Source organism: Tachypleus tridentatus, chromosome 7 (genome assembly GCF_004210375.1).
Source record: "Tachypleus tridentatus isolate NWPU-2018 chromosome 7, ASM421037v1, whole genome shotgun sequence".
Classification (NCBI taxonomy): Eukaryota; Metazoa; Arthropoda; class Merostomata; order Xiphosura; family Limulidae; genus Tachypleus; species Tachypleus tridentatus.
The window spans coordinates 131,901,778-131,917,325 of NC_134831.1; the positions used below are offsets into that span (position 1 = coordinate 131,901,778).

The window sequence follows — 15,548 nt, forward strand, 5'->3', positions numbered from 1 at the left end:
ACTTTAAAAGAAAATGAATAAAGAACGGACAGAACCATTATCCTACCAAAATCCGTTTTCTTTGTTACGTAAGCAACATTGTTAAGTGGAATGTGTGTGTTTGTTTGCGTGAAAAGGGTATATGTTTTAAACAGATAAAGTATTTCAATAATGCTATTGTTGTATTATGTATTTCGATATGAACGAAAGAGAAACCTCCTAAGCAGATTTAAAGTAAAAACGTGTTAAAATATGGAATACATATAAAACGAAATATGTATCTCCAAACAACATTTTCTGTATAAGCACCTTGTCTTTGTAGTAATCGTCATCTTCAACTAAGCCTTAAAACTCTTTCTTAAACGAACTCCTGGTAAGCAGCGTTACGAAATAGTGTTTTTTTTTTAAATTGCGGTATCAAAACGGATAAGCACCAACTGTCTTTGTTTGTCCCTATTTTACTTATTTTACTTTTTCCAATCATAATGATAGGAACGCCTTTTGTTGTTGTTGTTTATTCTCACCCAACAACATTAATAAAACATCGGATCCAATTACTCCAATATCGGAAATTGTATAATATTTTATTTCCCTAGCGGATAAATTCATTTTTCGTGTACAAAGCTTATTTAAACGTTAAGCCTAACTGTCGATTTTGTCGCCTTTGGAATTAGTATTGAGATGTGATGGTATTGCATTATTTATAAGCCACAAAGAGGTAAAGAATTACCCGGTGTGTTTCATTGCATGCTTGTTTATATTATTGAAGTAATTATCTTCAAAGCTAATTTTATAAATATATACACTCGTATAGAACAATACAATTAAATGTCGTTCACTTCTGCACCCGTATAAATGTAAAATTATCACTGTATAATTAGCCAATAGGAATATTGAGTTTCCATGTTATCTACCATACAAATACGCACGGACCGACTAACACAGATTGTACTTTTAATTCATAGGTATAATGGCAAAAATAATCAAAAAGTTTTAATACTGAAGTCAATCCTTTTTTAATACCCCCTATCAGTGGCTCAGCAACAAGTTTGAAGACTTATAACCCTAGAGACCTGGTTTCGATACCAGTGGTAAGCACAGAATATATAATTAATTTTGTAGCTTCTTGCTTGACAGCAAGAACATGAGAATATTCTTATTAAGACTGTAATTTTTAGATGTTTTAGAAAGTTGCAAAATAAAAACTAATTAAGGGTTATTAAAGTATGGGCCTGGCATAGCCAAGCGTGTTAAGGCGTGCGACTCGCAATCTGGGGGTCGCGGGTTTGCATCCCCGTCTCGCCAAAACATGCTCGCCCTTTCAGCCGTAGGGGCATTATAATATGACGGTCAATCCCACTATTCTTTGGTAAAAGAGTAGCCCAAGAGTTGGCGGTGAGTGGTGATGACTAACTGCCTTCCCTCTAGTCTTACACTGCTAAATTAGGGACGGCTAGCACAAATAGCCCTCGAGTAGCTTTGTGCGAAGTTCCAAAAACCAAAAAAAACAATGACTTGTTTACTTGTTAATTTTCAGTTCTGTAAAAACACTTATTTTGTGAGAATGTATCAACCGAACGTTACATGTAGAGAGGAAGTAAACAAACGATCACTTAATTATAAAGCATATAAATAGTTGATATTTTCATACTCGTTATGTTTTAAGCGTGACCAGTTGGTTATTGAGTCTTGTTAATGAATCCGAAGAGGGCCGGCATGGCCAAGTGTGTTAAGGTGTTCGACTCGTAATAAGAGAGTCGCGAGTTCGAATCCCGGTTGCACCAAACATGCTCGCCCTTTCAGCCGTCGGAGCATTATAATGTGACGGTCAATCCCACTATTCATTGGTAAAAGAGTAGCCTAAGAGTTGGTGATGGACGGTGATGACTAGCTGTCTTCCCTCTAGTCTTACACTGCTAAAGTAGGGACGGCTTGCGCAGATAGCCTTCGAGTAGATTTGCGCGAAATTCAAAGCAAACAAACAAACAAACAAGAATCTGAAGATTTGTGGCTCGCGGCCGGGTATCTCAAAATAAGTGTTTCGTATTTTGCGGCCATGGGTGCGCTACAAGAGTGACAGTCAAATGTCATTATACATTCAACAAGAGCTGTCCAAAATTGGTAATAGTTAATATTGGCTAGTTGTCTTTCCTTTAGTCTGTCTGTTCGAAATTAGGACGGATATACGCAAACTGTCGTTGTATAGCTTTGTACAAAAATATTAAAAATATACCCACTAACGCCTAACGATGAACAATATATTGTATATATAGGTACATATAACAAAAAGTGTTATTTCTTCCTGCTGTAACTATTCCAAGTTAATTTGAAAAGTGCTGTATGCCAGTGTAATAATATAAATAGCTTTCATCAATCGAAAATAGTCACAAATAAAACCGTACAAACTAAAAAAAAAATCGTAACCTTTTCTTTGCTCTATTATTATTTTTCTCTTAAATACATATGTGTCTACGTATGCATGCTTCGATAAATATATAAACTGTTCACTAACATTGTTATACTCTAAAAACACGATCGAAAATCTTTATTTCCAAATGCCAGAGATTTTAGGAATTTATTCGAGATAGCCGATCTGTGACTCTGGCTCTAACGTGATCCACAATAAATGGAAAGAATTAGATACAATAGAAGATAAAGGAAAGAGAATGGACCGGATTCTAACATCGACATCAGCTGTGCATTCGATATCCTTGTGTTTGACTGTATTCCAAGTATCTTATTTCAGATGTATTGTTATTTCGTTTTCGTAAACATTGCGTCCTCATCATGAAAGTTTATTATATTTGTATACGCACGTGTGTACGCGTGTTGGATTTCTCATAGAACCTATGTAATCTTCATTTTAAAAAATGTTTGCCAGCTGGTTCCGACAGACGCTATTTTTCCAATTGAAGGACTTACTGTTGATGAACTCCTCTGTTTCTACCCTCACATTCATCTCGGAGACTTCAGTTATTTGACAGTACCGATGTCAGTATTTATTGACAGCGGGATTTTATTTGTCCACCCACTTTCATGCAGTCAGCAAATTTTGTCTTTTCATTCTGTTACAATCAGCGTGGGTGTATATTTGTAAGGTTTTTAAAATAAACAAAATTTTTAGTATGCTAGCTTTAACTTACCTAATCATAACACTTAAAATTATAAGTCTGGATTCTTCCCGCGCTCATAATTAAGAAGATGAATCTGTTAATGAGTAATTATGATACTTATGATAGGTATTCTGGAGTATATTAAAACACATAAACGAAGAGTTTTATGTAATTTAACACTATGTAACAAATGAGTAATGTTATATTGAGAAAACGTGTAGAAATGTTGAACGACACACTGTCAAAAATCCAAATATTACACAGCCACAACAGGTCGTTACTTTAAAGTTTAATCTCGGCCTTTCTGTCTCTTTGTTTTAGGCTTAAATGCTATTGTGTTTCTTGTCAGTTATCTTGCCAAACCAAATAGCTGCTGTAATACATCTAATGCAACCGTCTTCCTAAGACGTGTGTTTGTTTGTTGAAGTGCACATTAGGCTGTTTTCTGTTTGTTAGTTTTTCATCTCAGGTATCGAACTCGGTAATTTAACTTATCCCTGAACCACCAAGTCATCGTCACACAGGTGGCTTAGCCAAAACAAAAACATATAATTTACTTTATTTCACTGTTTGTTTCACTTTAATTTAACTTTGTTGTTGAACTAGCATTTAACCACAACAAATAGCCCTATATTTACTATTGTTTATCACAGATAGTATTATTTTCACTGTTATTTATCACATATTTCTTAACTTCACTGTTATTTATAATATATTTCTTATCTTCACTGTTATTTATCACATATTTCAGGAGACTCATATATGTTAATATATTGTATTTTGTCTTACGAAGTATTCTTCTGATCAAATATACCTGTTACTTTTCCGTGGTGACGAGAAAACCCACTTGTAGAGAAAATTATATATGTAAAAACAGCTGATATGGACAGTGAAAGAACTAGTAGAGGAGCGAACAACGTTTCACCTTCTTCGGTCATGGTTGAAGGCAGTTATGTAATTGAGTGTAGGAATGTAGAGGGCGGGCTTAGATGTTTGATTATATTTATTAATATAGGTATAAAGGTGTTCCTTTCTGTTGATTTATTTTGGGCTTGAGTTGTTGTATAAGTGAGACTTCTTTAATTTTGCGTTTGTTTATGTTTGTTTATTTATTTAGTATTTGAGTGTTTACTATGGTTATGTTGTGTTGTTTTTTTTTTTATTTGCAGTGTTCGAACACCTTTAAACCTATATTAATAAATATATCCAACACCTAAGCACGCCCTCTACATTCGTACACTCAATTACACAACCGCCTTCAAACATGTGGTCAGCTATCGGTCAGTTACCTCTTTCTTTTTTTGTGAACCTGACAATGACCGAAGAATGTAGAAGAAACATTGTTGGCTCCTCTGCATAGTGCATTCTCTAACCATACCAGCCGTTTTTACATATATAACCTTTTACATTTGTTTCTGCCCCCCAGTGGTACAGCAGTATGTCTGCGGACTCGCACAGATATACATCGTCTTTCGATGCACGTGGTGAGTGGAGCGCAGATAACCTACTGTGGAGCTTTGTGCTTAATCTAAAACAACCAAACAATACACACGAAATACTACGAGCTGCTCGCTTGCGTGATTTTTGAAACGTTTTTATTATATTATTATTACCTACTTTGCCTAATTTAACTTTAACTAACATAAACAGGCTCCTATTTGATATTTTACCTACTTCTATAATAATAACTGAACGATACACATGACAAACAAGAAATAAAGTCTTTTTATTTTTTCTTATAAACTGTCGATTAAACTTAACCCTATTTTTTATTTACAGTAGCAATGAGTTAAATAATTTTTATTTTAAATAATGCACCAAAGAACATAGAATAATAACACGTGAAAAACATACAGTGTTCTATAAATATCACATTTTTTCTAGCGATGCGACAAGAAGCGTCAAAATTCATCCAAAGTAATCAATATGTTTCCCGTAGGAGAGATGTTTGTACTAACAGAGAAACCAACAATTCACTGTTTAGAAAATAATGTATCAAATATGTCATTTGATAGACTAAAATTTTGGCTTTCTATCTGTTAAAACTAATGTGAAATTAAACATAAGAGAACTTTTAACAAATGCTGAAAGATAGGATATAGCAGGTGGTTCAATAACATTGGTCTGTTTTTATATTTCATGGCTCTGTAACCAAACATAATTGAAAGCTATACAAATTATGGTTTGTCTGAGTGAAGACGGTTTTATAGTGAGTAAGTTACGTTAAATTTCTTACTTATTGGAGAAGTGGTGAATAAACTACAGAAGAGAGGATGTCTAGAGAAAACAAAAAGCCACATTTCTCACACTTGAGAAAATTCATGATTTTTTAAATAGTGCCTTATAATTGGAGAAATGAAAACTTCTATACTATCAAAATATGGACTATTAGCTATTACTTGGTGCTAGATTAATTATGTAACTTAAATAAAACGTAAATTAATTATATATAAGTCACTAAAAACCTCGTGCCATGCGCAGTAAAGGATGTTCGTATGGAGAGAATTAAATGTGGTATCTTGGAAGTTGATGTCTATAGACAGTAGCGGTTCTGTGGAGGCCTTTCCAGGACGTATGTCATAAGATTAACCTTGCCAAGATGTAGGTTATAAGACTGACCTTGCCACCCTTCGCAAAAGCTTAGTTCAGTGAAAATCCGACTTGTAGTTGTTGGTTAATATAGTAGTGCTAGGGTAACAAACAGCTTGAAGCATTGTTATAATAAATGTGCTTACAACCGTTAGAAAGTATTTGTCATTATTATCACCAGTTCCTTAGTTTGTATTGTTGGTAAACTACTTTGAATGTACCTCAGAAGCCACAATCTTCATCTGTCCCTGTGTTTTCTGTAACCTAGCTGTTTCGAATTAGTTATGGCTGTGCTTTTACTCATAACGTCTTGGCTGGCTTTCTTTTTGTTCTTTCTTCTTCTGTTCATGACAGAGGTTTCTTGTCTCCGATGACAGCTATTATTTCATGGTGGACAGACTCATTGATATCTGAGAGCACTATTTGAGATGTTTAGCAGGCTCATTTAAAATCTCTTCACAAAGTTGTCTCAGTTGTCAAAGTCCATGACAAAAGTGGACTGTCAAGTAAATTAGTTCTCTAAGAAAGATCACCTTTAACGGGATGGAAATGTTTTTGTCTTCCCAGATAACTTATTTGACTGTTGTGTCTCTGGCAATCCTTCATTTTACCTCCTTAATCTACTACAATTACAGACTCGAGATGTTTCAGTCATTTTGAGTCGTCTAGCTCGTTTCCTTCAATTCTGTTTTTTAGTTTCTATTAAAATGGTTATTTCCATAACAATCACTAGATAGCCTTAACCAACAGTGAGGTTAGTTCACCTGTCCTTGCTATCAGATCAATGTCATTGACCAAACAAAGACTGCACACAGGGCGTCCAATTAAAAATGTCCATTACTTTTGTCATGATTGCTTCAAAAACATGATGAATAGAGATGGAGACAGCAAACGCTCCATGGCGGACAACACCAGTTCTATGGGTTCAGCTTCTCAAGTTATCTCCAAAGCAGTCTGCACTCTCAAACTGATGATATAGAGACTCAGTAATATTAACAAGTGACTTATTGATGCTGTGTTTTCGCATAAGTGGGGCCACAGATCTACGAACAATCGAAGGCTTTTTTCTTAAGGTGATGACATTATAATAGTCTTTGCTCTGATGTTTTAGAACGTTTCTCTAGGAAACTTTTAACTTAAATATTTATAGTACTGTATTTATTTTGGACCCGAAGCCCGCTTTTTCTTAGCCAATAGTGTTTCATTGCATGTCTTTAAATTATAGAAGAAAAAGCAAAGGAAGTGACTGATGAAGTGGATTACCATTTGAGATTACATATAGGAGTATTAAGTAACTCATCAGTATGTTTAATACTAATTGAATCTACGTATTTATGTATTCCATAAGTGGGATATATCCTACTCCTTCTTCAAAAGTATTGGTTAGAATACTTAAAAAATATATACAGGTTAATTTTATAGGATTAGCCTAAATATTCTAGCCTGGCCCAAGCTCGTTAGATAAAATTGAATCTACTGCCATAAATATTTTTAATAATGAAGGTACTCAAGTGATGAAGTACATATAATCTTTATAGGTAAGAACGTACGAGACGTATGTTTAATTAGATATACGGAGTTCATTTTGATATTTGTTTTAATTATAAACAGATATATTGTTTATTAAATAATTTGTAATCTTATATTCTTGTGTTCTAAGACACATTAGGTGATTACAAAAATACCTGTAATGATATGATCTATTGCTATTACATTACCATGATATCACAGGAATCTTTATACTGAATATTCAAACTGACAGACCTCAGAACAGGTTCATTGCTACGAATAAATATCAGAAGCACAGATAATTTTGTTGTTTTACGATGATAAACATGTTAGTTATTCAACAAGCCTTCAATATTAAGGATCATTTATCTGGTATCTAACTGAGATACTTAAGAACTATTTGACCGCTCTAAATGTCTTGTAAATATTTCAGGAACACCTGACATCGAAAGACATCAGTCTCATTTCATGAAGCTGCGATGTTACACTGATGTCGATTAGATGATGTCTCAGTATGTAAAATGTTTGTACAGTAAACACGATATGCAATGTATTAAGGTTGCAAACATCACTATACGCATCCAGTTAGAACAAAGTATTGAACATCTAGCACGTTTCACTTGACTCATTTAAAACGAGATGCGACGTTTCGATACCACATACCATAAACAAATACGCCTAATCCGAACGAAGTATTAAACATGTTTTAATTGCTACTTTTAATAACAGGGAAAACATATTTCAAATTATTACTTTTTGTTCATAGTAGTGGAAAAATCACACACCATAAGAAGTAATTTAATGTTTTGATTCTGTCCGAGTTATCGGAGTTTAATCGTGATTTGTATACTTTGTTAAGTTTTTTGTTTGTTTATTTTAAACTAAGCGCAAAGCTACACAATGAGCTGTCTGTGCTCTGCCCACCACAGGTGTCGAAACTCGATTTCTAGCGATGTACGTCCACAGACGTACCTGTGAGCCATTAGGGTGGGGAGCACTTCTTTGAAAAGGAATAAGTTACAAAGGCAGCGTCTTAATACGTAATGTTTACTAGTGTTTGCAAAACGGCCCGGCATGGCCAAGCGTGTTAAGGCGTTCGACTCGTAATCCGAGGGTCGCCGATTCGAAGCCCGGTAGCTCCAAACATACTCGCCCTTTCAGCTGTGGGGGCGTTATAATGTGACGGTCAATCCCACTATTCGTTGGTAAAAGAGTAGCCCAAGAGTTGGCGGTGGGTGGTGATGACTAGCTGCCTTCCCTCTAGTCTTACAATGCTGAATTAGGGACGGCTAGCGCAGATAGCCCTCGAGTAGCTTTGCGCGAAATTCAAAACAAACAATGTTTGCAAAACAAATATTAAACCAAAGTATAGATCGTCAAGTCATCCATACTCCCACGTTTTGTTAGATATCATACATAACACTGAAGATGAACGTTTTCTTATCAAGTGGCGAACTGCATTTTTTCAATATACCGATCAACAAGCGAAATACCAATTAAAGTAGCTTGATTATCGTTCTCAGTTATTTACCATGGGACATTGACATCTTTCTTGCTAGATTTTTAGCTAATGAGTTTCTGAATAAAAGTCCGTTGTCGAAGGTCGGCACGTGTCTATTACTTTTTCGCTAACATGACAAAGTTCCCGACAAGCTCTGCCGCGTTACTTTACGGAATCGATAGCGCTTAATATTTGTCTCGAGACATCTAAGTGTAGTATGTGAAACAGTTTTATTTTTCTTAGCATTAAAATTCTGTTCCTAAACTGGTAGATAAGTTATTATGAACTAACTAATAACAATAAAGCTTAAACCATGAAAAAGTTAATTACATCTTAAATTCTTCTTTTTAACTTCTCCATAGTTTCATACTAGCAATTGTACTGTCTTTTCCCCTGTGTCACAAATTGGATTCGCCCTCTTCTTTTGCGCACTCTCTGTGAGAATTGAACAATTGTCAGTGATCCACATTCTCAGCATCAGTAGTCGAGCCGTGTGAAGGGCCCGATGCGTGGTCATAAAGTTACATATTGGCTCAATCTTGATTTGGGTGGCTTAACAACAAAGTATGTAATTCACGTGTATCTACTGGTGGTAGATGATAGATAAATTGAACTTCTTGGTCATGATTACATCAGAATATTTATTTCCCGTTAATTGAAAAGTCGTGATTTTCACTTCGATAAACAGTGTCCTCCTTCACTTTACAAATTAGTTATTTATTCTTAGTTATGTAATGATCAGGATTAGGTGCTACGGATCATGTTACTGAAAAATTTCTCCGAATCGTTAAAATCTCGATTGAAGAGAAAATAATAATTTCAAATTTAACAACATGTTAATTTTCATTATTTTAAATTAAATATTGTACTGTTTATTCCCGCAAAGAAGAAAAAATACGCTTTATGGTAGAAAAATTATTTTCGAAATTGTAGGGGTTTGTTACTAACTAGTCAAGTCTGTTTTCATCTAGTCGGTGTAGTTGTCAGCAAATATTAAAGACAAGAAACTCGAAGTGGTGAGACAAAACATCTCGAAATATACACGTGTGAGCTATGATAATCATAAAGAGAACTCTTTTACTGGTAATATTGACTGTATTCCAACATCTACAAGGTGAGCCCCACCAGGGCGTCACACGTGCGGTACAAACAAAATATGGTTTCGTAAGGGGTATTATTCGAACCCTTTCAAATCGTGAACTTCAGCCTGTAAATGTCTTTCTGGGGGTTCCTTTCGCTAGTCCACCAATAGGATCATTACGTTTTATGCCTCCAGTGACCCTCACAAGATGGAAAGGTATTCGGAAGACAAACAAACTTGCACCAGTTTGCCCTCAGATATTACCAGATGTCCAGAATACGACTGAAGCTTTACAAAGAATGCCTGCTGGAAGACTAGCATATCTTCGAAGACTTGCTCCATACCTGCAGAACTACAGCGAGGACTGTCTTTACTTGAATATCTATGCTCCAGCAAAAAGTAAGCATTCTAATGGTTTTCGAACAGAGAAATTTGTACTTCAACTAACTGCGAAGAGAAAGAATAGTCAAGTGTAATTTAAGTTTAACTTGTGATAAAAATGGCTCTATGATATTTTTAACGTGAGTGTTTTATCTTCACGTATCACTACGTCTCTTTCTGCCATAAGAAAACTATTCATATGTTTTATAGCTTTAAAAATAGGTTATAATTTATTTCCTACCTGCTTCAGTAAATATAATTTCATAGCATCTTTAATAATGTATTACCATTTGGTATTCACATGTTATAGGAGAAATCTGTAAGTAATGAATAACACATGTGAAAATGATAAGATCATAGTTATTGATTTCACATTAGCAACGAAAACATGTGTACTCTGATAATTTAAATGTATCTTACAAACATTGATGCCACGTAGCGTTTACATCTATTGATGTTGTAACATATTTATACAGCAGATATATAAAATAAATCGATGTATACGTTGATGGTCTTTGTTCTATATTTTCATAGATATAACCTTTTATTTTAAATTGTGTATTTAATGTTTCAATACGAAAACAACCTTAAGCGACGCGTAGATTAAATGGTCAGAGAACCTTATGCGACACATACGCTAGAAGATCGGGTTAAAATCCCTAAAATAAAGAGATAGTTAACCCTAATCTAGAAACACAGATCAGAAGGTGTGCGATCAGTTGGCAACATTCGCGTCTTATTAACTTATTACTTTTAACCAAACAGCAGTATTGACTCTTATAGTCATGTGCCCCAACCCACTCCGAGGTGAAATACGTTTTCAGCAGTATAAAGCAACTCGATTCTTGGAACTTTCTATCTTCGACACTTCTCAAACCACTAGGTCACTCTCGGATCTTTCTCTAAGTTCAATGCATACACTTTCTCACAATATGTTAATAATACGTTTCATCCTTACGTGTAACAAAGATTGTGAAACTAGAAATAAGTAAAACTTATTCTGACTTATATTTTTCTTATTTACTTCAAGTAAACGTTTACTTATTTTACTTCTCACACACAAGCGTATCTAACATTATCTTACGTAACTTTTATTGCATTACGTTGCAGCTTATTGTCTATATATACACAGAAAGGTCAGCCTTTCCACCTTCGTAGCCTCAAAGCAGGTATAACATTTCTTCACCCCCGCAGTACTCAACGTTCACCTATGTATTAGCCTGTAACAAATTTTTACCCACTTTTCAGCTAAACATTGATTTCCAATATTCGTCACACACACTATGTTATTCTAATAAACAACTCACTTGGGTCTTACAGCATTTCACCGTCCAGTTTTTAAATAAATTTTAAAGTGCGATATAGTTTCGTAGAATTCTTCTATTGAAGACGTAACCTCATACTGATGTTGTTACGGTCTTGTAACAATTCTTTATTCTATTGAAGACGTAACCTCATACTGATGTTGTTACGGTCTTGTAACAATTCTTTATTCTATTGAAGACGTAACCTCATACTGATGTTGTTACGGTCTTGTAACAATTCTTTATTCTATTGAAGACGTAACCTCATACTGATGTTGTTACGGTCTTGTAACAATTCTTTATTCTATTGAAGACGTAACCTCATACTGATGTTGTTACGGTCTTGTAACAATTCTTTATTCTATTGAAGACGTAACCTCATACTGATGTTGTTACGGTCTTGTAACAATTCTTTATTCTATTGAAAACGTAACCTCATACTGATGTTGTTACGGTCTTGTAACAATTCTTTATTCTATTGAAGACGTAACCTCATACTGATGTTGTTACGGTCTTGTAACAATTCTTTATTCTTTGAAGACGTAACCTCATACTGATGTTGTTACGGTCTTGTAACAATTCTTTATTCTATTGAAGACGTAACCTCATACTGATGTTGTTACGGTCTTGTAACAATTCTTTTTTTCGAATAGATATTCATTCACCTTAAAAGTATTACAGCGTGCTAATGTGACCTTAATAGGGATCAATTCAGTAATTTTAATAGGTTTCTTTGAGACCTATGACCTATAATTAATCGTGCAATGACGAAAAACGTTTTTCAACATTTCTATAATTCACACTAAATCGTCCATTCATCTCAAAAAGTTTGAATCGTTTCCGTAAACACAGGTTAACATGACGTGTAAGAAAGTAAAGTTATCACGTGAATTTTATCATTTGTTATTGAAACTTACTATTTGTTGCTTTTATTTGTTTTTATTACTATTTGTAACGTGTGTTTGTTATTACTTTTTGTCGTGAGAACTCGGCTCTCAAACTGCAGTTGATGGGGTCGAAACCCGGCACCCAAAACGCTCGTCCATTCAACCGAGGGATATGTTATAATGTGAAAATAAGTTCAACTATTTGTTAGAAGAAAGTAGCTCAAAGGTTGGCGGTGAGTGCTCTCAGTTAGTCGCTTTTCTTCTGACTGACAGTTCAAAATTAGGAACAACGATGAATAGCCTCAGTAGCTTTGCTATAAATAAAGCACAACTCAAAGAAAATATTGAACTTTATAGAATTTTAAGAAGATAAAGAAATTTCTTTCAGTTCCATGTGAATAAAGAGAATGCATTAAAATATTTTCTTTCTAACAAAATAAGATTCATAAAGATAAAGTTTTTAAACTGAATTGAAAGGAGAATTGCATTTTAGGAACACCTGATGTCCCCAAAAACTGTTCATAAGGCATCTTTCACACACGTTTTACAAAATAATTATCAATCATTTGTCTTGTCCTTAAATATTACAATATATCGTTATTCATTATTAAGCATATTAATACAACGTAGAAATGCTCAGTGTTTTTCTTTTAATTTTTCTCTGCATGTTATGAAAAAATTGTCATTAACGTTTCGAGTAAAAAATAGGTGCGCGTGCGAAAATCGAAAAAAAAAATTGCTATACTTTAGGGAACGTTTTCTCCTTCAGATGTTTTTCAGGCCCATAAACAAAGATTATTGAAACAGGTTTGTATGTAAAAAGAACTACAGTTTATGAAACAGAAAACTTTAATCCAACGATCAGTTGGATTCTGAAATTTTGGTTAATGTGTAGCATTATGTATATATTTATAAATCGACCATAGGCCCGGCATGACCAAGCGTGTTATGGCGTGCGACTCGTAATCTGAGGGTCGCGGGTTGCGCATCCCCATCGTGCCAAACATGCTCACTCTTTCAGCCGTAGGGGGCGGGATAATGTGACGGTTAATCCCACTATTCGTTGGTAAAAGATTATCCCAAGAATTGGTGGTAAGTGGTGATAATTATCTGTCTTTTCTCTAGTCTTACACTGCTAAATTAGGGAAGGCTAGCGCAGATAGTCCTCGTGTAGATTTGCGCGAAATTCAAACCAAACCTTAGAAAAAAAGTTCGTAAAGTTTGACTGCTAAACAATTTAGGTCTTAAAGAAATGACATTTCGAAATAAATAAAGGAAGTACTTGTTTAGGTCAGTAATGAGTTCCAAAACAACACGTCTTTCTGAATAGGATCGAAGTAAAGGGTATGGTTACGAAAGACCCACACGCTATTGAACTGGTGTTGTGTCCATCTGTATGTCCTATCAGTAAAATAATATACAAGTGTTAGAAATTGACAAAGACTCACACCCTAGAATTTTGCACATTTCCAACCATTTCTCAAAATCAATGTAAGGTGCATGAAGAGATTGGATTCACAAGAATTATATTCTATCACACGTCTCTTAACTTCCTCGGCTCGAGTCTCATGGACTTCCTTGCCTTTGATCAGCTTAAAGTGTGATGTGTATTTCTGGAAATAGGACGTTAGTCAGTTTATGGAAAGCTACACAAAAGGAGTGGTACAACACTGAGATGCACGTTCTGTTAAGAATAATGATATTATGGAAACTTGGTTTATGGCTGAGATATAAGAGAAACAGATACTGTAAGATTGCTGGAAAACATTCTGGCTTCAGCACACGTATGTCGAACTTGATTATAGTTTCCAAAATAGAATAAATAAGTTTTTCTAGTTCTCAGTATGTCTTTTCAACATACTGATATTGAACTCTTTGATGTTCTGGTTGTTTTCAAGAAAAAGTATTATTCGTGAATTATTTATATTGTTTAAAATACTCGGTTTGATTTTTGTTATTAAATATTATTAAAAACCAAAACGATTCACACATATATATATATATATATACATTTTTTTTTCTCATGGCTACCTGTACTATTATAATAGTTTCGTTCAGTATACCGCGATATAAACACTGTAAACCTTTAAGAAAAAGAAATTTCGTATCAGCTTCCAACATTGGAATATCTTTTCTGTTGTAATAAAGTCTACATGTTACTGTTTAACTCAACTTATAAACTCTTCTTTATACATTATGGAAACCACATACAGTGAAAATCCGTACAACTAGTAAGTGTGTTTTAAAGTATTGTTTCTGAGATATGTAACTTTGTGAGTACAAATTTTAGTGATGTCTTCTCACTAGTGAATACCGTTAAAATCAATAACTGCTCCTCCGTAAAAGTTAGTTTGCAAAGGACTTTGTTTATTATTATGGAGTTCATTACATTTATTTAGTTATCATCTGGCTGTATTTTATTGGAACTTCCATTACGATGAGAAATGTTTATTGACATGCGGTAAAACGTTTGAACAACAGTTTTATCTACACCATAAAACTGAGTTAATACACTTTAATAACATCTTTCACTGAAAACCAGCAAGGTAAAGAGAGCAAATTTTCTGTTGTTGTTGTTTGTTTTGTGGTAATGGAGCGCTAATAACGGACCTCGAATCCGCAGTCCGAGATGCCAACAGGTAAACCGTGCTCGGCTCAAAACAGTGTGAAATCCGAATGTAAAATGCAAATATTTATGCACAGCCACATTATTTGAAGAAATTATGGGAATAATAGTGAAACTAGTACTACTGGTAGCAGTAGTAATCTAGGTAGAAACTGAAGACAATATGTGAAACTAGTACTGTTAATAATAGTAGTAATCTAGGTAGAAACGGAAGACAATATGTGAAACTAGTACTGTTAATAATAGTAGTAATCTAGGTAGAAACGGAAGACAATATGTGAAACTAGTACTGTCAATAATAGTAGTAATCTAGGTAGAAACTGAAGGCAATATGTGAAACTAGTACTGTTAATAATAGTAGTAATCTAGGTAGAAACTGAAGACAATATGTGAAACTAGTACTGTTAATAATAGTAGTAATCTAGGTAGAAACTGAAGACAATACGTGAAACTAGTACTGTTAATAATAGTAGTAATCTAGGTAGAAACTGAAGACAATACGTGAAACTAGTACTGTTAATAATAGTAGTAATCTAGGTAGAAACGGAAGACAATATGTGAAACTAGTACTGTTAATA

General features: G+C 34.3%; 1 protein-coding gene across 2 annotated transcripts in view; it reads left to right on the plus strand.

Moving 5' to 3' along the window:
- Nucleotides 1-9,166: 9,166 nt before the first annotated feature.
- The window catches only part of LOC143256621 (neuroligin-4, X-linked-like), a 152,135-nt gene continuing 145,753 nt past the window's right edge, over nt 9,167-15,548 (plus strand). For both annotated transcript variants that reach the window (XM_076514056.1, XM_076514055.1), the window contains exon 1: nt 9,167-10,171. In XM_076514056.1, the coding sequence (XP_076370171.1) occupies nt 9,745-10,171 (427 nt within the window). In that variant the 5' untranslated portion in view covers nt 9,167-9,744. The remainder of the gene's footprint in view (nt 10,172-15,548) is intronic.